This window comes from Pelodiscus sinensis, chromosome 19, assembly GCF_052426305.1.
Source record: "Pelodiscus sinensis isolate ZL-2025 chromosome 19, ASM5242630v1, whole genome shotgun sequence".
In the NCBI taxonomy this organism is placed as follows: domain Eukaryota; kingdom Metazoa; phylum Chordata; order Testudines; family Trionychidae; genus Pelodiscus; species Pelodiscus sinensis.
The window spans coordinates 4,140,541-4,164,353 of NC_143070.1; the positions used below are offsets into that span (position 1 = coordinate 4,140,541).

At 52.3% G+C, this 23,813-nt stretch overlaps 2 protein-coding genes across 2 annotated transcripts; one reads left to right on the top strand and one right to left on the bottom strand.

Moving 5' to 3' along the window:
* Window positions 1–943: 943 nt before the first annotated feature.
* LOC149522064 (killer cell lectin-like receptor subfamily B member 1B allele B) lies at window positions 944–11,680 on the top strand. The gene is made up of 3 exons (XM_089771463.1): window positions 944–1,028; window positions 7,760–7,914; window positions 11,564–11,680. The coding sequence occupies exons 1-3, from the start codon at window positions 944–946 to the stop codon at window positions 11,678–11,680; spliced, it is 357 nt and encodes a 118-aa protein (XP_089627589.1).
* LOC106732923 (early activation antigen CD69-like) lies at window positions 11,029–23,809 on the bottom strand. The gene is made up of 7 exons (XM_075913485.2): window positions 23,673–23,809; window positions 18,940–19,438; window positions 18,069–18,146; window positions 17,588–17,704; window positions 17,090–17,241; window positions 13,246–13,349; window positions 11,029–13,023 (listed from the first exon to the last, which is right to left on the bottom strand). The coding sequence occupies exons 2-7, from the start codon at window positions 19,085–19,087 to the stop codon at window positions 12,918–12,920; spliced, it is 705 nt and encodes a 234-aa protein (XP_075769600.2). The 5' UTR covers window positions 19,088–19,438; window positions 23,673–23,809; the 3' UTR covers window positions 11,029–12,917.
* Between the last annotated feature and the right edge of the window lie 4 nt (window positions 23,810–23,813).

Consider the following 23,813-nt stretch of genomic DNA (forward strand, 5'->3'; position numbering starts at 1 on the left):
ATCCCAACTGTCTCCCACCTGAGGTTGGTTCTTACAGGTGCCCGGAGTCCCCGGTGGCACCGCACAGCTCTGTGGGTCGGATGGATTGGAAACCTTGTCCTGGTGATCGCTGTGCTAGCGCTGGGGATGTGGGGTGAGTAGCCGCTGGCACTGTATTGATTTGTGTGGGTCCATCAGAGAATAGCCTGTCCTGTCCCTCCAGAATTCTATTGTGCCTATCTCTAGCCTGATTCTTGCCTCCATATTTATACCTGCCTCTGGAAATTTCCACTACATGCATCTGACGAAGTGGGTCTTTGCCCACAAAAGCTTATGCTCCAGTACATCTGTTAGTCTATAAAGTGCTACCGGACTCCTTGTCGCCAAGACATAATTGCTGACTCTCCATCCAGACATGGATCATGCCGTGCTATGGATCCAAGCAGGTTCGGTGTATCAGTCACTGTCCCAAAGAGAAACAGAATCCTTTTGAAACCAGTAGGGAAACTGAGGCACGCGCCTCTTTTATCAAAACATGCCAAAACAATAGGCTGTGCCCCTCACCGTGGTATCAGGGCACCTGCAGGCTATCCCTGTTGTGGCTGAGGATGACTCCTTATATTCGGGTTGTTAGCAGCTGGTCAGACAGCTGATGAACCTGCTTCCACCTTCCAGCCCACATGCTGCTGACTCTGTATCAGCTGCCTGCAGGTTCCTCTGCTGGAAGGGGAGGAGCATTTTCGTATCTTTGTAACGTCTAAGAATTGTTGCGGCTGCACGAGGCACTTTCTGCAGCAGCAAACAGCCCCTCAGGCTGCAGGTTCTGTCCATCGACCTGTCACTCACCCAGTGACAGGCCGTGGCTCAGTTTCCTGTGGTCTCACACCCCCTCCCCACGCAGCTCGGAGAAGCTCCCAGCTGCACTGTCACTGCCTTCGCTTTCTGGGCGACAATATCTGAGCTAATGGAGGACGAGGAGGCCTACATGGTGATGAACCGAAAGCCCAAGGAGGGCAGCTGGGCCGTCCCATTGCCTGCCAGGATCCAAGGTACTGATTGCAAACCCTGCTCCCCGCCTGCAGGCTCCATGTCCCATCAGCAGGGTGAGGGCTGGGGCTGCCACCCCAGTAGGGCTCATAGGGTGGCAGGGGCTGGGGTGAGTCTGAGTTGGACATATGGACTGACAGCAGTGCAGGATTTGGGGTCTGATCCTTCAGTATCTACGCACACAACAGAGAAGGCAAACAGGAGCTTGGTGTCCCGGCATCTCTAAGGTGGAGGCAATAGGCAAATTTAGGCCCACACGGGGGAATGACTGGCCTGTGGACAAGAGGAAAGTCAGGGGCATGGCTAGGAGAGGAACCCGGGAATCCTGCTTCCCAGAATCCCTTCCTTTCCCCCGCCTGTCCTGCCCAGCGCCAGCTCCCACAGAGCTGAGACTGGAACCCCCAAGCCCAGATTCCCAGATCTACCCACTAGACTCCACTTCCCACCTGTGGGAAAGGAGAGACACGAGTTGTTCTAACACCCAGCTCCCTGCCCTAACCCAATGCATCCGCCCCTTCCTCAGAGCCAGGTACCCTCCAGCCAACTGCTCTAACCCAATGCCCCCCCCCTTGAGCCAGGCACCTTCCCCCTTGCTCTAATCCAATGTATCTGCTCATCCCCCGGAGCCAGGACCCCCCCCCCCCCCCCCCCGACATACTACTGCTCTAACCCAGTACCCGTCCCCCAACCCCCATGCTCTCCCCAAGTGGTACGCAACCTGTCGGTCACGACTCCCAATGGGGTCTCAGATGTCTTCCTGGGGGGGTTGCTGCACCATGTGGCCACCAACGGCCGGGCCCAGCCCTGGGGATCGCGGTTGAAAAAAGGTTGCATACCACAGTTCTACCCCAATGCACCTGCCTCTTTTTCCGCCAGGCGCTGGGGGACATGCACAGAGCGGCCGTTAACGGTCTGGGCGTGCGGCTCGTAACATTTGGTGGGACCAGCATATGCCGCTGCCTCCTCCCCCCAACTCCCCTGGCCTCGAGCCCACCTGTATAGGACAGGGCAGGAGGCAGCACCAGCCATGGTACTGACAGCTGACGGGGGAGCAGCATATGGGAGTGGAGGTGGGACAGAGGCTCTGAGTTTTGAACCCTCCCCTCTCCCGTTGCAAAGTGCAGCCCTGAAACAGTATTTCATGCACCCGATCCCGATTGTCTCTCATTAGATATTGGTTTCTGCAGGTGCCCAGTGTCCCTGGTGGCACCGCACGGCGCTATGGGGCGGATGGGCTGGGAACACGGTGCTGCTGTTTGCTGTGATTGTTCTGGGGATTTGGGGTGAGTAGCTGCCGCACTGGGTTTGTCACTGCGGGTCCGTCACTGACCAGCCTGCACTGTCCCGTCCCTCCTACTTGCTGGTGACCCTAATACCGGAAAGCACGTGGCTGTCACACAAAGAGACAATCAGATACCCAGGTAGATGGGTGTGCATGGGGATGCAGGGATAACTAGATAGATCCTGGCACACACTGGAGCTGGCTAAAAGAAAATGGGATTCCATCCTCCCTCCCTTTCACTGGGCTGGCACAGGGGTTTGGGATGCAGGAGGGGATGCAGGGTGCTGGCTCTGGGAGGCAGCTCAGGGGTAGGCCAGATGCTTGCAGTACAGGAGGGGGTTCAGGATGCAGGAAAGCAAGAGGTGCTGAGAGGGGATTCAGGGGTTCAGGGCGCGGATCGAAAGTTTTGATCAGAGTCACAAACATTTCAGAGTTTGCCCAATTTGGGGCAAAACCAAATGCTGAAATATTGGAACGACCAGTTTCTTTGTTTTTTCTATCAAAGACACACAGAACAAGAGAGAGAGGTAGATGAACCAAGGGAGACCTAGTGAGAGACCCTGTGAAAAGAGAGTTTTGTCCTTAAGGCTATGTCTCCTCTGCACACTTATTTCGGAATAAGCTATTCCGGAAGAGAGATTCCGAAATATCTATATCGAAATAGCACGTCTACACTACAGGGAAGCCTCAAAATTAGTCCGAGGCAGGCACCTCTAATGCAGATGCGCTATCTCAATTTAGAGACCCAAGAGGCACTGGGGAATAATGACTTAGAATGGCCCTAAGGAGGGGCTATTTCGAATTAGCAGCAGTGGAGCGTCCAAACTACCGCTTTTCCGAAATAGCTGTTTCCAAATAAGTGTTATTCCTTGTGGAATGAAGTTTACAGAAGCTGTCCGTTATTTTGAATGTATTTAGAAATAACAGAATTGCTGTGCAGACACTCGCATTGTTATTTTGGAATAGCAGCCGTTGTAGCGACTGCTGTGTAGACGAACCCTAAGAGACCAGAGTTCTACTCCCAGATCTGCGGCGTGACCTTCCAAACGTCCTTTGCTCTGATGCTTCTATTTCTTCCCCTAACCAATGTTTTCATCCTGTTTATTTCAGGGGAGATTTTAAGAAGCCCCAGAAACACCATGTTCATACAGATGTTGAATATTCCCCCCTTAGGCTGTCAGCACTTAACTCTGGGGCTTGGGAATCCATTCTAGTCTTTACCGCAGACTCCTTCTGTGACTGGGGGCAAGTCACTGAATTACCCTGAGCCTTAGTTTCCCAAATATAAAATGGAGATCATGCTACCTTTCCCTGTACAATTTGTAACTTCTTTGGGGGCAAGGCCTGTCTTTCACTGTGTCTGTGCAGCGCCTGGCCCAACAGGGCCCTGATCACAGCTCTCTCTCACTGTGGGTCTTTGAATAATAGGGGATAAATGGAGAAAGGACATCACCAAAAGCCAGCTGGGAATGTTTCCCCCTGAGGGTGTGTCTAGACTACAGGGTTTTGTCGACAAAAGTGGACTTTTGTCGACAAAACTATACCTGCATCCACACTGCCTTTGAGTTATGTAGACATAACGTCAACAAAACCCAGCAGTGTTGTCGACGTATGTAAACCTCATTCTACGAGGAATAACGCCTTTTGTCGACAGAGTTCTGTTGATAGAAGGCGTTATTGCATCTACACCATCCTTTGCGTCCACACTGTTATGTCGACAAAGCGGCTTGCTTTGTCGACAGAACTGGATGTCGTCTAGATGCTCTTTGTCGACAGAAGCTTTGTCGACAGTATCTGTCGACAAAACTTCTGTTGACAAAACCCTGTAGTCTAGACATACCCTGAATGTCGTGATTCCCTCTCCAGGCCGACATGTCAGAGGGAGCTGGCTGATCGCACCAAAATGGCAGGACTGGGCGGGAGCTCACAGGTGCTCTGACAAGGAGGCTGGCTCAGTGGTTTTGGTCCTAATCCGGATTCAGTATCTCTAGGACCAGTTCCAGGTTCTGCCACTGATTCCCCGTGTGACCCTGGGCTGATCCCGTAAGGCTGGGATTCCACAGGGTTTAGGTGCTTAACACCACAGCGAGGCACCTAGGGCACGTCTACACAGGAGGGCTAAATCCAAAATTAGCTTAAGCTACACTAATTGTGTAGCTGAAGTTGAAATAGCTTATTTTGGCTTTTGGCGCTGTCTACACGGCAGGAAGTCCAAGAAAGAGCACTCTTCCTCCAACTTCCCTTAGGGTGCGTCTACACAACATCCTAAACTCGAAATACGATATGCAATCTGTGCTATGCACATTGCGTATCTGATTTTGATTGAATTTCTAAATAGGTTATTTTGAAATTTGGTGCATCTACACAGCACCAGATTTCAAAATAACACGCTATTTTGAAACTCCCTTAACCCTCATGGAATGAGGGTTACCGGGATGCCGAAATAGCATGCCTGTTATTTTGAAAAATATTTCAAAATAATGGGCAGCTCGTTACGACCTGTGGTAGCTATTTCAGGATACGTCCAATGTCTCAAAATAGTTGTACAGTGTAGACATACTCTTACTCCTTGTGAAATGAATATCATAGGAGTCAGAGTAAGCAATCCTCTGCTTGCACTTTATTTCAGCATTATATCAAAATAACTGCTTGAAGTGTAGAAATAATGCTGCTGTGTAAACATACCCCTAAGCTGTGTCTAGACTGGCCAGTTTTTCCGGAAAATCAGCCGCTTTTCCGGAAAAACTTGCCAGCTGTCTACACTGGCTGCTTGAATATCCGCAAAAGCACTGAGGATCTCATGTAAGATTGTCAGTGCTTCTTGCGGAAATACTATGCTGCTCCCGTTCGGGCAAAAGTCCTTTTGTGCAAAGCTTTTGCGCAAAAGGGCCAGTGTAGACAGCTCAGATTTGTTTTGCGCATAAAAGCCCTGATTGCTAAAATGGCGATCGGGGTTTTTTTTGCAGAAAAGCGCGTCTAGATTGGACGCTTTTCCGCAAAAAATGCTTTTGCGGAAAAGCGTCCGTGCCAATCTAGATGCTCTGTTCCGAAAATGCTTTTAACAGAAAAGTTTTCCGTTAAAAGCATTTCTGGAAAATTATGCCAGTCTAGACGTAGCCCCGAGGGGTTGTTCTAGGCATCTGACGCCTATTGAAATAAATGGGAATTGGGCCCTTAAGGCCTAGGTTCCCAAACATTTTGAGCTGCCCAGCACCCAAGGGAGTTAGGCACCTGGATACTGTTGAGGAGCTGGGCCGAGGTGCTTCTGAAAACCTCCCTCAGGCCTCTCTGCAGCTTTAGGTGCCTAAACCCCTTGTAAAATCCCATGATCCTCCCTGCGTCACAGGGAACGTGGGCAGGGGACACAGAGGGGAAGTGACAGATGCCAGATAAAGTTCTAAGCAAGCAGGCTGTGCCCCTCACCTTGGTATTGGAGTGGGAGCATTAGAGGGGGAGGGGCACCCATCCCCGCCTGGGAGAAAGTCTGTGAGCAAAGCCATGACTGTAGCAGCAAAGAGACCCAGACACTCTGACCGCCAGCCTGACACCCTCACGGCTGCAGCCCAGCCCCTCGGCTTCCAGTGCGATCTCACACCCCAGCCCACATGTCTCCCAGCTCCTCCTCTGAGGCACCACTCAGGGTGAATAATAATAGAGATGTAGCCGTGTTAGTCTGGTGTAGCTGAAACAAAACACAGGACTATGTAGCACTTTAAAGACTAATAAGATGGTTTAGTAGGTGCCAATTTTCTTCCACAATTTCAGCTGAGGAAGTGACGCTGTTCTCAGGGTGAGGAGGACGACGCCATATTGAACATGTAGCCCCAGAGGGCCAGATCACATGGTCTGTTCCCAGCCTAGGATTCAGGCTGGACTTCCCCACCTCCAGGCCCTCTGTGCCTCAGTTTCTCTAGCCGTACAGTGGCAGTAACAGGTCTGTGCCGTGTCTCACATGGGGTGGGGAGGCTAAATCCGGTCAGACTCGGAGGTGCTCTGACACTGTGGAGGTGCGCGGTGAGTAACTGAGAGAGCTGCAAACACTGGCTGGGTTTGCAAAAAGGCCCCAAGGGATTTAGGTACCTCTCAAGCTGATTTTTCAGTCCCAGCCACTTTTTCAGACCCTGACCCTTTGGGGCTGCTCAGTAGCCCAGGGGAGTCAGAGGAGATGGGGCTGAACAGACTTTGGGCCAGGCCCGGGGTCTCCTCAGGGCTTTGTCAGTCCTCCTGTCTAACAACCTGCTGTAACACTGACCAGTCACCATCATTCTCCTCCCCCACTCCCCATCCTGCTTTGCAGTTTCCCACTTGGCATCCGAGAAGGGACAGACCCCGGCAGCCCCTGGGAGCGACGGAGCTGGGAGCAGAGATGCAGCGACACCCCCTGGGAGCAGGGACCCCTGCACAGCAGCCTACAGCGCCCACCTGGACAGTGTCCGGTCCCAGCTGTGCCCCCCAGGCCAGCCCGGCCCAGCAGGTAACCCCAGAACGTCTGAGCCGCCCTTCCCGAACCCAGCTGCTGGGCCAGGCCGTGGGAATCCTGCAGGGCAGGAACACGCTGCCCCCTGCTGGCTGCACCGATCTAGTTCCCAGCCCCGCTCAGTGCTAGGTTAGGAATGTACCTGCCTCAGTTGGGCCTGGCTGGAGGCAGTGACACCTAGTGGACATTTTCAGGATAATACCTGGGAAAATTTAAATAAATAATACAAAGTGATCTAGGAGTTTTTTTCAGTGGGAGATGGGGTCAAAACTCATTATTAGAGACATTGTCTCCTGGTTCCACACACACACACCCCATTCTCTGACATCAGGACCCATGTCCCCTCCCATTTCACATCACCCCTTGCTCCCAGCCTCCCCTGCTAGTCTGAATTTACCCCACAGTTACTCCAAGTCCTTCTAGGCCACTCTGGCTGTGAAATGGGTGTTATTGTGGGCACCTAGGCTCCTGGGTATCTCCCCTGTGTCGGATAGACCAGTCCTGCTGGTGTGGAGCTGGAATAAGGGTCCCTCACCAATGTTCCCTCTAATGTTTTCCAGCCGTGTGCAGAATGCCCTGTGCACTGAGGCATGTGTGGATGGGTAGCACCACCAATAGACACACATGCTGCTGTCTGTGTGCGCTCTGCTAATCAGCTGGTTGGCATTTGAATCTCTCCTGGGTGCTCACTCAAAGGCTCAGCTTACAAAGAATCCTGATACAGAGGCAGCCGCGTGGGTTGGCAAAGGGCTCCTCGGGAGTGGGTCCAGAGCGCACTGGCTGCTGGCCCCACCCCCAGGGGACGATAGACTAGTCGAGGAAGTGATTCGAATTCATGCAGTTAGTCGACTGTTCAGTTAACCGATATTGAACATCTCTAACTCAAACCCACTTTATCCCCATCCTGGCCCGTCACAGGAAGGGAGTAGCCGGGGATGAGTCTCAGAGCACTAATGGCGCCTGTTTCTCTGCAGGGGACGCCGGGTGCAAACTCTGCCCCTCAGACTGGCGGCTGCGCGGGGACAAGTGCTACTGGGTCTCCACAGAAAATAAAACCTGGAACAAGAGCCGCAGCGACTGCGCCGCGAGGGGCTCCCAGCTGCTGGTGATCCGGGACCGGGAGGAGCAGGTAAAGGGGCCGATAACACCCGGCTGGAGCTGCCCTTGCTGGGCTGGGCCTGGGTACAGATGCACTTTAGGGCTGGGATTTTCACAGCTGCCTAAGGATTTGGTTTGGACGTCCCTGTTCCTATTACTGATTACTAAGGGGGGTCCAAACTCCTGAGGCAGCTTTGACAATACCCACAGAAATCACGAGTCTCAGGATCAGGGTAGGTGACAGAAGCAGCTCTAAGCCATTGTTAGCCTCCCCTGTGTGGGTGTGCCGAACCCAGCTCAGCTGGGAGTGCGAGTGGGGTGTGTCTAGACTGCAGGCTTCTTTCAGAAGAAACTTTTCTGGACGAGATCTTCCGGATAACGTCGTCCGAAAGAGAGCGTCTACACAGCAAAGAGAGCTGTGTGGTCAGTGAAAAGCTAGTGTCCGCACTGAATGGATGTAAGCTGGGATTGTTATGGATGAAGTGGCTACCAGGACCCCTGGGCTGTGTCTAGACTGGCAAGTTTTTCCGGAAAATCAGCAGCTTTTCCGGAAAAACTTGCCAGCTGTCTACACTGGCCGCTTGAATTTCCAGAAAAGCACTGACGATCTCATGTAAAATCATCCGTGCTTTTCCGGAAAAACTATGCTGCTCCCGTTTGAGCAAAAGTCTTTTTCCGAAAGACTTTTGCTCAAAAGGGCCAGTGTAGACAGCAGAGATTTGTTTTCCGCAAAAAAGCCCCGATGGCGAAAATGGCGATCCGGGCTTTTTTGCGGAAAACCGCGTCTAGCTTGGCCACGGATGCTTTTCCGCAAAAAGTACTTTTGCGGAAAAGCATCCTGCCAATCTAGACGTACTTTTCCGAAAATGCTTTTAACCGAAAAGTTTTCCGTTAAAAGCATTTTCAGAAATCCATGCCAGTCTAGACGTAGCCCTGGGCTTTTTCCTCTTTCCTCTTCCAAAAGAACTCCCTCTTCCCCATCCACACATGCCTTTTTGCAAAAGAGCTTTTTCGGAAGAGGGCTTCTTCCTCATAGAAAGAGGTTTACTAATGTTGGAAAAACCCTTCTATTCTTTGGATTTTTTTTTCCAAAGAGCACAACTTTTGAAAGTGTGTTGTAATGCAATGTGGATGTAAGTGAAATGTTTTCAGAAAAGCAGCCATTTTTCCGAAAAAACTCTGCAGTGTAGACATACCCTGAGAGAGACAGGGCCATCCCTACCTACATCTCCCCTCTATTGGGGTAGGGGCTGTGTTCAAGAGCTGTGGTGGCCAGAGTCGGGGGGCAGTCCCAGGGCTGTGGGGGAGGCAGTAGCAAAGCAGGCAGGTAGCAGGGGCCCCAGCGAGCTCTGCTTACCAGGCTCCTAGAAGAGGGACATGGGGAAAGGGCAGAGCTGCCCCCACATTCACTGGTACCGGGAAGCAGCTGGGAACCAGCAGAGCCATGTGTCCTGGGAAGGGGTCGCTCCACTTCTCGCTGCTGCCCATGACTGAGGGGGAAGGTTTGATTTCTGCTGCCCACGCCAGCACTTCTAAGTCCCTAAGCCGTGTCACTTGGGGAAAAGTGGTGAAATGGGGGCAGGAAGGGGTGGGGAAATGGGGCCCAGATGGCAGGGAGCTCAGCTTCCCTCAAGGACGGCCCTGCTGGGTGCAGCCTGTAGAGGGGCTGGCCGGGCGTCGGGGCTGGCTGCTGGAGCTGGGGCTGCCACATACATATCACGCAGCTGCCTAGAGCACCATGAAATCAGGGTAATTTGGTGCCGCCTAGGGCTGTGTATCTTGCATATTGGGAGGGTTGGCCCGGGAGAGGCAGAGAGAGTGGGAGAGAGAGATGTAGAACAGAGCTACTCAACACACGTCCGTCCCATAGGCCACATGTGGCCCGTGGCCTGTTTGTTTGAGGCCTGCGGTGCAGTTTGGGTTTACACAGGGCTCAACATGTGGCCCACAGGTGGGAGCCAAAACAAAAAAGTCGTCAATATAACGGTGTTCTGTTCTATGCATTTCAGAAGTTAACTTCCTGGACTGTCATTGTTCAGTAAAAGTGTTGTCATAGGGGTGGAAATGGAGTAACTGTTGCATTGTATTCATATCAGCAGTACTGACTTAAATGGGGCCTGCGTGTTGTGTAGTCTTTATATTCGTGCCTGTCAGTGTGAAATAAGCTATTTGCATATTTTTGCATTTATATTTGCATGTATATGCAACCACACTTAAGCTGCGGTTCTCGGCATGTGCTAGGATAGGAGTGTCCAACCTGGGGTGCGCGTACCCCTAGGGGGTACGAGAAGCTTGTCAAGGGGGTACAAGGAATATTTGGTAAATAACTAGATTATCCTATTGAAATATTCCAAAAGTAGTAGTGTTAGGATACGTCTAGACTACAGGGTTTTGTCGACAGAAGTTTTGTCGACAGATACTGTTAACAAACCTTCTGTCGACAAAGAGCGTCTAGACTACATCCAGTTCTGTCAACAAAGCAAGCCGCTTTGTCAACATGGCAGTGTAGACGCAAAGGACAGTGTAGATGCAATAATGCCTTCTGTTGACAGAACTCTGTTGACAAAAGACGTTATTCCTCGTAGAATGAGGTTTACCGTTGTCGACAAAACTGCTGAGTTCTGTCGACATTATGTAGACAGAACTCAGCAGCAGTGTAAATACAGGTAGGCTACGTCTAGACTGGCATGATTTTCCAGAAATGCTTTTAATGGAAAAGTTTTCCGTTAAAAGCATTTTCGGAAAAGCGCATCTAGATTGGCAGGACGCTTTTCCGCAAAAGCACTTTTTGCGGAAAAGCATCCATGGCCAATCTAGATGCGCCTTTCCGCAAAAAAGCCCCGATCGCCATTTTTGCGATCGGGGCTTTTTTGCGGAAAACAAATCTCTGCTGTCTACACTGGCCCTTTTGCGCAAAAGTTTTTTGGAAAAAGACTTTTGCCCGAATGGCAGCAGCATAGTATTTCCGCAAAAGCACTGACAATCTTACATGAGATCGTCAGTGCTTTTGCGGAAATTCAAGCGGCCAGTGTAGACAGCTGGCAAGTTTTTCTGCAAAAGCAGATGAACGGAAAAACTTGCCAGTCTAGACACAGCTGTATAGTTTTGTTGAAAAAAGTCCACTTTTGTTGACAAACCCCTACTGTGCTGTCTATATGGCAGTTTTTCCCGAAAAGGACTTTTGCCCGAACGGGAGCAGCATAGTTTTTCCGGAAAAACAGTGACAATTTTACAGTAGATTGTTATTACTTTTCCGGAAAAGCAAGCGGCCAGTGTAGACAGCTGGCAAGTTATTCCGGAAAAGCGGCTGCTTTTCCGGAATAAGTGGCCCAGTGTAGACACAGCCCTGTAGTCTAGACACACCCTTAGTGAAAAAGGTCGTGGATTCTAGAGTCTAGAATTTATCACCTTTCATATTGAATAGGGGGTACGGGAAGGTTTACTAAAAGCCAAGGAGGTACGGGGACCGAAAAAAGTTGGGAACCCCTGTACTAGGAGCATCACGGTGGCCCCCAAGGCTTCCAAAGTTGAGTAGCTCTGATGTAGAGGGACGGCTGGAGGGACGGTCTATATGGGGATTGCCAGGCACACAGCCCCATATTTCTGGTGCTGGACTTGATGACGACTTGGACACGAGAGAACATTCTGGACACCAGGTGCCTGTCACCCCCTTCCTGCAGGAGACCCTCCACAACCTGACACAAAGCAAAACTCAGCTCTGGGTGGGACTGTCCCACCCCTCCCCGGAGAAGGCCTGGACCTGGCTGGATGGATCCCGGCTGGATCAGACCCGGTGAGTGATTCCTTGAGTCACTTTCCCTCCCCTGTGTGGGCAGAAGGGGCTGGGGACAGGGACAGGGACAGGGACAGGGGAGGGCAGAGGAGGAACAGGGATGAGGTGATGACGAGGTTGTCCATCAACAGGGTGTGGAGGGAGCAGAACAAAGGGGTGAGCTAAAGCCTTGGGGATCCCCAGAGAGAGGGGCGGGAGAGGGGCAGATATAGACCAGCTAGAGGCAGGAGGGGACCAGGAGGGGCATCATTGGCACAGCCCAGTGAGGAGGAGCCATGGGGCAGGAGAGAGATGGGTAGGGCTAGCGCAGGAGGGAGGAGGCGGCTGGAGCTGAGCTTGGGGCAGGGAGAGGCCCTTAGAGCCCCTGGCCAGACCCTGGCAGTGGTGGGGAGGGGCAGGCCCCAGGGCAGAGCTGGGGGAGAGGATAGGGCAGCTGCGGATCCTGTTAGCACAGGGAAGAGCTGCTGTCGAGTGAGTGTGATGGACCCACAGGCGCTCTCCTTTGTCCCACAGGCTCCCGGTGTCAGGCCCAGCTGAGGGGAACAGCTGTGGGTTGATGAAGGGGAATCGGATTCATTCACAAGACTGCAACTCTGCACACCAGTGGATTTGCCAGCGAGACGCCATCTCCCTCTGAGCAGGGAATGGAGGAGACCTCAGAGTGCGGCTCCATTATCCCCGTGTCACACCTGGGGAAACCGAGTCACAGACACTCACCTGCCCAAGATCACACCGAGAATTGGTGACAAAGCGGGAAATGGAACCCAGGAGTCCTGGCTCCCAGCCCTCCCTCAGCCTGTAGAAGCGAGTCCAAGCTCTGGTTTTGCTGTTCCAGCGGGGCTGGGCTGTGGGGTGTCAGGCTGTGCTGAGCCTTGGGGACATTTATCCCTAACCCCCACCCCTGGTACTGGGGAGAGAAGAGTCTTCCCCAGAGCTCCAGCTCACATAAATCAGCCAAGATCCAGTGTGTCCCAGCTGGGCAAGAGCTCCTGTGCAAGAGGGCTTAGAAAAGAGAGTAGCTCTTGCGCAAGAAGCCTTCTCTTACCACGCCGTACTGTCAATTTCCTTGTGCAAGAGCGGGCGGGCAGTGTAGACGCTCTGCGGATTCTTGCGCAAGAAGCCCCCGGGTCTCTAACCAGCCCCATCAATTCCCTACACGTTGAGGCCGCTTGGTACAGCCCCACGGACAGGACCAGGCCACCTCATCCAGGTCACAGTCTCTTGGCTCCACTTTCTGGTTTCTAGGCCGGTTTGCTGCAGATCCAAGGTTGACAGTTTGAGCAGCCGGAACTGGAGACGCTGTTGTGACTCAGAAAAGCGCATTGTGCTCCTCCTACGATTGGAAACCTGCAACAGCAACAAACCATCAACAACCTTCCACAGCTGCCGGAGCAGCTTCCCCAGTAGTGAAAATCCAGCCCTGAGCAAGTCACCCCAGGTCACACTGGAAATCTGTGGGGGAGCCAGGCACTGAACCCCCATTGCCCAAATCACAGGCCCAGGTTGTAACCACAAGGCCAGTCTCATTATAAACTGAAATATTTATTGAATTAATAGAAGGGGACCCACCAGTTGTTGAATTCGGTGTCGTTGGCCCATTTCCAGGCTTGGCCCGGTTCCCTGTGGAGGCCGATCCAGTGGTCTAAGGATCCTTGATTACGTGCCAGAAAATCCTTTGTTCAAAACATAAAAGTCAATATACCGTGTTTTCCGGCGTATAAGACGACTTTTGATGCTAAAAAACATCCCCCAAAAATCGGGGATCGTCTTATACGCCGGCTTCCCCTGAGGCTTTGCAAAGCCGCAGAGGGGCTCCGGTGGTGGGTCAGCCCAGGCGCGCCGGGGCTGTCCCGGTGCTGGGGCGTCCTCAGAGGCTTTGCTCCTGGTGTCCCTGGTCTGCTGGAGACGGTCCCCCTAAAAAATTAGGGGGTCGTCTTATACGCCCAGTAGCCTTATACGCCGGAAAATACGGTACATCAAAGGGCCCCTCAGTCTGGCCCCATTTGGCCATAAAAGTTGGCAGCAGCCCTTAATCTCGCTCCTCGCTTGGCAGGACCAAAAGGGGAGGCGGGATCGGCCGTGGCGATCCTGGCTTAGCCCCTGTCCAGCTGCGGGTGCCCGGCTGCCAGGATACAGCACCGAGTGTTCCCTTGGTCACTACCAGATGGGCACAGTCATGGCCTTCCAAGTCTGTCTCTGCAGCATCACCCCAGAGGCAGGTCTCGGAGGCCTTGGACAGATGCACACCGGCTGCTCCTCCTCTGGGAGAACAACTCATCCCACCAGGGCCCCCCAGTAGCAGTTCTGGGCCCTATGGGAAAACTACCAGGCCCAGGGTTCGTTCCCAGCGAAATCTCTCTTGGTCCCTTCGAAACCTATGATCCTAGAGGTAACAGTTAGCTGCCTCCAGCAACAGATCCTGCCCCACCTGCCATGCCTCCCGCAGCCCCTCTCAGTCCATCAGGCCAAGCATACGACCAACCTGTAGAGAAGCAGGAGCTGGGGCTCTCAGTGGCTTTCTTGCCTGGGCACCTCGTTCTCAGCCCTCTCCCCCCCAGACTACAGGGCCCTTCCGGACTTGCTTTGCAAAGCTGCCACTAGTCTAAACCTACAGGCGGAGGAGGTGGACGTGTAACAGGATGAACCCATCATAGAATCATAGACCAGTAGAACTGGAAGGGACCTCGAGAGGTCATTGAGTCCGGTCCCCTCCCCTCGCGGCAGGACCCAGCACCGTCTAGACCATCCCCGACAGGTGTCTGTCCAACCTGCTCTTCAATATCTCCAGGGATGGAGATTCCACAACCTCCCTGGGCATAGATGTCCTGACTACAGACAGCCCCTCCAGAGTGGCTCCACCAAGACCACGTGGCAAACACTCACCTCCCTCCCTCCCACGGTGGAAGGGGTGGAGCGTGAATGCTTTGTGCTGGTAATAGGCTTTGACTATCTCTTTCCCACTCCCCTCCGTGCTCTCTAGTCACAAAGGTGGTTAATGAAAAGGAGCAACAGGACCACCATGCTCCGGCCCCGAAGTTTAAGGACACTTTTTTAACGTGGAGTGGGGTGGCTGTTGCTCCATATTGCCAACCAGCAAGCTATCCTGAGCCGTTATAACTTTCATGCCTAGTCTTCTCTCCTGAAGCTTTAGGACCAGCTCCTCCAGGATTCTCATAGGCTGTGTCTACACTGGCAAGTTATTCCGGAAAATCAGCCGCTTTTCTGGAAAAACTTGCCAGCTGTCTACACTGGCCGCTTGAATTTCCGGAGAAGCACTGACGATCTAATGTAAAATCATCAGTGCTTTTCCGGAAAAACTATGCTGCTCCTGTTCAGGGAAAAGTCTTTTTCCGAAAGACTTTTGCGCAAAAGGGCCCGTGTAGACAGCACAGTACTGTTTTCCACAAAAAAGCCCCGATCGCGAAAATGGCGATTGGGGCTTTTTTGCGGAAAAGCGCGTCTAGATTGGCCACGGACGCTTTTCCGCAAAAAGTGCTTTTCAGGAAAAGCATCCTGCCAATCTAGACGCGCTTTTCTGAAAATGCTTTTAACGGAAAACTTTTCCGTTAAAAGCATTTCCGGAAAATCATGCCAGTGTAGACGTAGCCATAATGAATTCACAGCCCTTGTCCAGGATGGAAAGGTGGTCTCCTGTATTTGCATCCAAGCCTCATTAGACACAGGGACTCGGTGGCATGGGTCTTAGTCTTCAGTATTGCCCTGAGATGGGTGGCATGACTCCAGCCTTCAGGAATGTCACATAAAAAGTCAGATGTGTGGCCTGCAACTCAGCAGGTTAGGATGGAAGTTTCCATCCCTGGAGTACACAGCTTAGCATGACCTAGAACCTTGCAAACGCAAACAGCAGCTGGACTTTATCACCTTAAACCAGTGGTCCCCAATGTGGTGCCTGAAGGTGCCATGGCGCCCGCCGGGGCATTTATGTATGCCCGCCGAAACATCTGGGCTGGCCCCGCCCCCTGACGCGCAGCACACGCGTGGTGATGGCCCCGGGCGCAGGGCACGTGGGCGGCTCCTGCCCTGGCTGCAGGGCGCATGGGCGGCCCCTGCCCCGGGTGCGCAGCGCATGCGCATGGCCGGCCCCAGATGCAGGGTGCGTGGGCGGCTCCTACCCCCGGCGTGCGGCACATACACGGTGCCAGGTGCAGGGCGTGTGGGCAGCCCCTTCCCTGGGCGCACAGCACAGGCGTGGTCCTGCCCCTGGACATCCAGCGCATGAGTGGCCCCGCCCCCGGATGCCCGGGCGCCTAGCAACCGCAAACAGTTGGGGACCACTGCCTTAAACCCATGCCTTGAGCTGGGAAAACTACCGAGCAGAAAACAAGTTTGACCTCGGTTCCCAGCCCCATGGGAACACAGAGGATATGTCTAGGCTGCACCCCTCTGTCAGCAGAAGGATGCAGATTAGGCAGGTCAACATGGCAAATGAAGTGGGGATTTAAATATCCCACCCTTCATTTGCATAAAAATGGCCACCACTTTTTGCCAACTCAGCACTTTGTCCGCAAAAAGTGGCCGTCTAGAGGGGGATTGGTCGAGAAAGAAAGCCTTTTTCGACAGATCCCTTATGCCTCCTGCAAGGTATCTCCCAGGTGGGGTGAGCATTGAAAGACGCAAGCGATTGGGGTGACTGGAGCAGACGGGTACAGGGTGTCGGGTGTTTCTAACCCCCAGGTGCCAGAAGTGCTGGGGCATTGTGGGAAGTGCTTTGTATTCATGCCCATCAGTGTGAAAGAAGCTATTTTCATATATATTGGCATGTATATGCAACCGCACTTAAATTACAGCACTCGGCATGTGCTGTGAGTATCACTGCGGCCTCCGGGGCTTCCAAAGTTGAGTAACCCTGAGCTAGGGTAAAAACTTTCCAACACTCATGCAACACCTCATCTTGGAATAGATCTGAACACGCTACCTCAAAAAACAACCGTTACAACAGCGAGTGACTATTTCGTATTTAAAAAGTGAGTGTCTAGCCCTAATGACTACAGAGAAAAGCTTGTCAATGTGACCCCCTAAAAGCTACAACACCTGAATCCAGACACCCTCAGAGCTGTTATTTTAAAGTCAGACTCATGGCCTGGAGGAGCCCAACTCATGATTATTGGACACTGGGCTAGCAAGGCTGCTCCGGTCACAAACGAGGGGCTGGGAAGCATCTGGATCCCCCTGCTGGGAATTCCCTGTAGGTAGAGGGTTGTCACATGAGCCCCACACGGCTCTGACTCCGTGCCCAGCGTGTGGGGAGAATGGGGTGTGGGCAGAGCGTTCAGAGCTCCAGCTGATCTGGGCTGGGGGAAGTTGCCCTAAATTCAAGCAACAGCCTGAGGACAAGCCCAGCCTAGAGCCGCCTTTGCCACCCCTACCCCGTGCAGCCTAGAATCCATCTCACCATTTCCTGCTGCGTGTCAATCCCCGACAAGGAGGCACCGAGGGCAGAGCAGTTCTTCTGGCTGTCGGTCCAGTTTGCTTCAGCCTCTGAGAAATAGTAACACTTCCCCAGGTACCCGACCCAGCCATCAGGGCAGGCAGCCACTGGATCAGCTGGAGATGCGAAAGCAACAGGGTGAGACATTTGCCTGTCTCCTGCTGTAATCAATGGTACAACCCACCAGTGACGGTGTAAGAAGCAACCCCCCCCCCGCACCCTCTAGACCAGGGCAAGCTGAGCTTGTGCCTAGACACGTTCCCTTTTGCAACAACAGTGGCCAGCGCCCGCCCCCACACAATCAGCTCCTCAAAGCGACACCAGCTCTGAATTTGGAGCCACGTTTCCAGCTCTGGGCTCCTTTGCTGCAACCCCTGTTTTATCCCCTGCAAGCGCAGACGCTGCCAGTGAGATCCTGAGCACAAGGCGCAAAGACAGGCTCAGAGCGGGCTCCACACTCACCTGGGCGGGTGCTGAGGCTGCAGAGCATGCCGATGATGACGCTGATTAAAATGAGGTTGAGAACCAGGCTCAGCACGGCCAGGGGAAGTGCCCAGGATTTCAACGCAGAGAGCCAACCTGTAACAGATGGAGCCGTTAGCGCTCCTACTGCTCCTGCAGCAGGGGACAGGCCCTGCATTTACCAGCAGTATCGGCTGGATTTGACTTGTGAAGGGGGATACAGTGAACCCTCGTTTATCGCGGTAGATAGGTTCCAAACCCGACCGCGATAGCTGAAAATCCGCGAAGTAGGGACACCATATTTACGTATTTATTTAACATGTATATTCAGACTTTTAAAACCCTCCCTTTACGTAGTACTGTTAACAAACCACCCTTTAATGTACAGAACACTTAATGCATGTACTACAGTACCCTAAACTAAAACAGGCACAAATATTAAAAAAATCCGCGATATATTTCTTTTATAATATATACATACGTAATGAAAAAAGTCCGCGAAGTCGTGAATCCGCGATGGTCGAACCGCAAAGTAGCGAGGGCTCACTGTAGTTTGCAACTAGAGAGAGAAGCTTGGAGTGAATATTTTGATTCCATGTGGGAGCAAAAAGGTGTTTCAGGAGGGAAAATGCCCCCAGAGACATTGGCTTCAATTTGAGATTGTCAGAGACGTCTCCTGAGAATGTTTCCAATGGAAAATGAGTTTGTGAAAGAGAGAGACTAGGGGGGAGGAGATGGCAAACCTCCAAATCTACAATTGATCCTTTTCCTATTTCAAAACACAAAGATCTCTCCAAAACCTGAACCATGTCCCTGTGAAGTGCAGACTAGCCTTGTTTCTATCTGAGACCCTGAGAGCTTTGTTATTTTTTTACCATCTTCATACACTTCTAATACCATTAACTCACAAACATCCCACTCTCCCCACCTCTAATATCGTCAATTCACAGACACTTACCTTCCTTCCTCCCCTCCCCCCCCGCATCCCCCTCCTGTTCTGAAATGTGATTTGTCCTTTTCATATGTGTTCATTTTTTTTAACTGTATCCTTTGGTATCTATGGTTGTGACTATTTTCTTCCACTGTTTGATCTGAGGAAGTGGGTCTGGCCCACGAAAGCTCATCATCTAATAAACCATCTTGTTAGTCCTTAAAGTGCTACATTGTCCTGCATTTTGCTTCAGCTACCCCAGACTAACACGGCTACATCTCTATCACTATTCTCCTAGCTGATTTAAGTGTTTTGTCTTTTGAGGACTGGCCACAAGAGGGAGATACAGGCCTCACTGGGTTCCTGCAAGTTATCCAGGGGCAGAGGACATTGTAAAAAGGCCTCAGAGAGGCAGTGGTACCTGTGCTGCTCTCTCCATCCGGGGCTCTTCTGTTTGGTCTCAGGTGACTTTCCTGGGAACTCAGCAGTGGCTCCGACCTCTCAGCAGGTGACCCATTCCCCATCTCTTTTCCTTGTGGAAGACGTGTGGGCTCCGAAGGCAGAGACATACTCCCTGGAACCCCGTTTCTTCAGCCAGTGGTAGCTACGGCCTGGTCACTGTGGGTCTGGCAGGGCCGGCCGAGCCCTTCCTAAGGGCAGTTTCAATGCAGCTCCCTCGATTACAGCTCGGGCACGGTTTGGCTTTGTGGGATGATCTGGGAACTTCCCTCTTCAATAACATTTGCTGGTGAGTTTTCACCAATGCCCCGACAAGCCGGGCTGGGTCTCAGCTGGTTTCCAATGAGCTGTTCCAAAGCTCTGCTTTTATCCCCAGGGCCAGCCAGGCCTCGGCAGGCACCGACCAAACCAGCTCCAGGTGCTGAAGGATCCTGGCTCTGGGTCTCTTCCCTGGCAAGTCCCTGTGGAGAGAATTGCCACGTCACTCGGGCTGGCTGGTGTCGCTGGTTTATCTGCCCAGCCCCAGCCCTGCACAGCCGGGGCAGGTGGAGCCGACAGAGCTGGGGCTGCCCTGGTTTCTCTGCAGCTGCTGTCGACCGAAAGCTTCCAAAGCCCCTGACAGACACAGGGAGATGCCTGCTGGACAGGGCCAGTTCCATGGACAGAGGGTTCCATGGACAGTTTGAACCCTGGCTCAAGCTGAATGTCCCCTTCCACCTACACCCACTTTGTATGGGGATGGAGATCCAAAGCCGAAGTCCGGCTGGGACCTGGGTTCAAGCCCCATTGCTTTGCATTGTGGCCGCAGCCCTTAGGACCCCTGCTCCCAGAGGCTGCTGAAAATCTGCCCCCTGCCCAATTTTCCTGCTCTGAAGCTGCAGAGTTAAGTTAATTGTAGGCTACGTCTAGACTGGCATGATTTTCCGGAAATGCTTTTAACGGAAAAGTTTTCCGTTAAAAGCATTTTCGGAAATGAGCATCTAGATTGGCACGGACGCTTTTCCGCAAGAGGACTTTTTGCGGAAAAGCGTCCGTGGCCAATCTAGATGCGCTGTTGCGCAAAAAAGCCCCGATCGCCATTTTCGCCATCAGGGCTTTTTCGCGCAAAACAAATCTCAGCTGTCTACACTGGCCCTTTTACGCAAAAGCGACTTTTACCCAAACGGTTGCAGCATTAGTATTTCCGCCAGAAGCACTGATTTCTTACAGTAGGAAGCCAGTGCTTTTGCAGCAATTCAAGTGGCCAGTGTAGACAGCTGGCAAGTTTTTCCGGAAAAGCGGCTGATTTTCCGGAAAAACTGGCCAGTCTAGACACAGCCGCTTTTCCGGAAAAACTTGCCAGCTGTCTACACTGGCCCCTTGAATTTCTGGAAAAGCACTGACGATCTCATGTAAAATCATCAGTGCTTTTCCGGAAAAACTATGCTGCTCCCATTCAGGCAAAAGTCTTTTTCCGAAAGACTTTTGCGCAAAAGGGCCAGTGTAAACAGCACAGTACTGTTTTCCGCAAAAAAGCCCCGATTGCGAAAATGGCCATCAGGGCTTTTTTTGCGGAAAACTGCGTCTAAAAGTGCTTTTGCGGAAAAGCATCCTGCCCATCCAGACGTGCTTTTCCGAAAATGCTTTTAACGGAAAACTTTTCCGTTAAAAGCACTTCCGGAAAATCATGCCAGTGTAGACGCAGCTGTAATGTAAAGCAGAGTCTGTATAGGAGACACTTAAAAAACAACCAATGGTTTGGTAGCACTTTAAAAAACAACCAAACACCTGGATGGGATCACCAGCTTTTGGGGTCTGGACAGTCCAGAGCAGCTCAGACACTGGAGCCCCGCAGACTCGGCACTTCCCAGGCTGTGCCCCGGTGGGGTCCAGGGCAGCCAATGAGCGCGCCGGCCCATGGGGACAGGAGGGAAGCGGAGCGCAGCAGAGCGAAAGCGAAACTGGGTTCGGGCCGCGCTGCGCCCTGCGAACCCTGCACCGGGAGCCGATCCTGTGACCTCCGGGCCGGAGCTGGATGAGCAGGGGGAGGGGAGGCTGCTGGGCACCCGCTGGTTCTGCTTTCTCCAGCCTAGTTTTCCTTGCGCAAGGCGAGTTGCGTCCGGCCTGGCCTGAATGGGGAAGTGTCCATGTCGCAACACCCAGGCCCGCTGCATTCCCCCCCCGCAGCGCACCCGGGGCAGGGCCGGATGCTTTGGGCGCTGCTGCATCCATCCACCCCTGGACCCCTCGGAACTTGGCCCGGGTCTCTCCTGCAAACAGCCCGGGCAGCCACGAGGCACAGACACTGGCGCGTGGCCAAGGGCGTGGGCTGGTCTCCAGTTGCGCATTGTGAAAGCGGGCCCCAGGATGGGGTGTGGCTAAGCAGGGCCAGATTAAAGTTAAGAGGGGCCCATTCCCAGTGTGGGGGAAGGGCCCTCAACTCTCCTCTGGCCCACAGTGCAAAGCAAAAGTCCTGGTACAGGTGCCCTCCTAAGCCCACTCCACACTTCTTATGGCTTCTGAGGACCATGATGAGCTTTTGGTTCACATAAGGAAGCCCTTCAGAGGTACAATGGAGATGTAAGCGCCCAGTCGACTATCCAATCAGTCAGGCTACGTCTGCCCCCTACCCAATTTTCCTGCTCTGAAGCTGCAGAGTTAAGTTAATTGTAGGCTACGTCTAGACTGGCATGATTTTCCGCAAATACTTTTAACGGAAAAGTTTTCCGTTAAACGTATTTGCGGAAAAGAGCATCTAGATTGGCAGGACGCTTTTCCGCAAGAGGACTTTTTGCGGAAAAGCGTCCGTGGCCAATCTAGACGCGCTTTTGCTCAAAAAAGCCCCGATCGCCATTTTTGCGCTTGGGGCTTTTTTGCACAAAACAAATCTGAGCTGTCTACACTGGCCCGTTTGTGCAAAAGTTTTGCGCAAAAGGGACTTTTGCCCCAACGGGAGCAGCATAGTATTTCCGTGAGAAGCACTGATTTCAGACAGTAGGAAGTCAGTGCTTTTGCGAAATTCAAGCGGCCAGTCTAGATACAGCCTCTGTGCTTATCAGATAGTCAACTAGTAACTCAACTATTCGCTCTTCCACTCCCCTCTTATCTTCCCCTTTTGCTGCCTCTATTAGAGAGAGACAGCAAGGGGGGGGGGCGGGAGAGAGCAGGAGCCAGTGCTGGCGGGGGGCTGGGTTAAAAGCAGGTTTCCCCCAACACTGTCTCCATGGGAGTGAGGCAGGGAAGCATGGGGAAGTCTGCCTTTGAAATGTAGCAAGAGCTTGCTACATTTCAAAAGCAGAAGCAGCCTCATGGACTCACTGAATAGTTTGGATGCAAATTAGATGGACTATTCGATGAGCTGATTAATCTAAATGTAACGTCCTTAGTGTAAAATCTCCTGAGGTAGTGGAAGTTAATAGTGGGAAAATTACACTGGGTGACATTGTAGTTTAGGCTGCCTTGTTCTGAAAGCCCCGACTCCCGGTGTAGCGCTGGCTCAGCACAAGGAGTGACTGTGCTCACACCCAACCCAGGTGTTGTTTGTGGGATCATGCCCAGTTTGTGCAGTGAACCTCCACTGATACACCCCACAGGCTATCTGGCCACCAAGCTCTTCCACCACGGTAGCCAAAGTATAGAGTCCTGGGACTCAAGAGGTTGTCTGGCCTGGCCTGGCGCCCATCTGTCCCCCCTGCACTCACCACAGGACTATCCCAGGCAATGGGATCAGCAGCTCTCACACTGCATGAGGGTTAAGCAAACAAAAAGAATTAATGGAAAATCAGCATCTTAAAACAACCAGTAAGGCCCTTTCAAATGTACAGTCCAGCCCCACCAGGACTGGTGTTTGTTTGCTAGGCTGGGGTAGCCGCAGGGGCTGCTTTGCCTTTCCTGCTGGCAGGATCGAACCAGGCTCCAGCAGGGCCAGGTAAGAACAGGTGATCCCCTGCCTGACCAGCAGCGGGGCTAAGGCTGTAGCCTTATGAGCCTCATGGTTAATCCAGCCCTGCCTGTGGGAACTAGAACCTCAGCCCCCCCCACCCCAATTCATCTTGTAGCGAGCTGCGAGTTGCTCCTGTCTTGCTTCCGTCATATGGAAGACATTGGAGGAAGGAACTTTTTTGCTTTGCTTGTTCTTTTAGCTCCTCAACTTCTCTTTATGCCACACCCCAGACAGTTTCTCTTTATCTGCCAGGCTGTGAATCTTCTGAGAAATGTGCAGCAAGTGTTTCACCTAAATGATCAAAAGAGACCATTGATGGTGAAGAAGAATATTAATCATAGAATCATAGAATAATAGGACTGGAAGGGACCTCGAGAGGTCATCGAGGCCAGCCCCCTGCCCTCAAGGCAGGATCAAGCTCCGTCTACACCATCCCTGACAGATGTCTATCTAACCTGTTCTTAAATATCTCCAGAGAGGGAGATTCCACCACCTCCCTTGGCAATTTATTCCAATATTTGACCACCCTGACAGTTAGGAATTTTTTCCTAATGTCCAATCTAAACCTCCCCTGCTGCACTTTAAGCCCATTACTCCTTGTCCTGTCCTCAGAAACCAAGAGGAACAAATTTTCTCCTTCCTCCTTGTGACACCCTTTTAGATATTTGAAAACCGCTATCATGTTATATTAAACTAAACGATAAGTGAATCCAGACAATTAGTAAAGCAGGAGTAAAGGAGGAGTAAATAACAGTCTCATTAAAACCTCTTACCATGTATTTAAAGTCCAACACACATTCTTTGTGGACCCAGCGTCTTCCGATCACGGCTAGTAACAGGGCAGAACAGCTGTTGCCGGTCGCTGACTGGACTTCACTAAAGGAGGAGGAACACTGACTCAGCTGTGACTATAT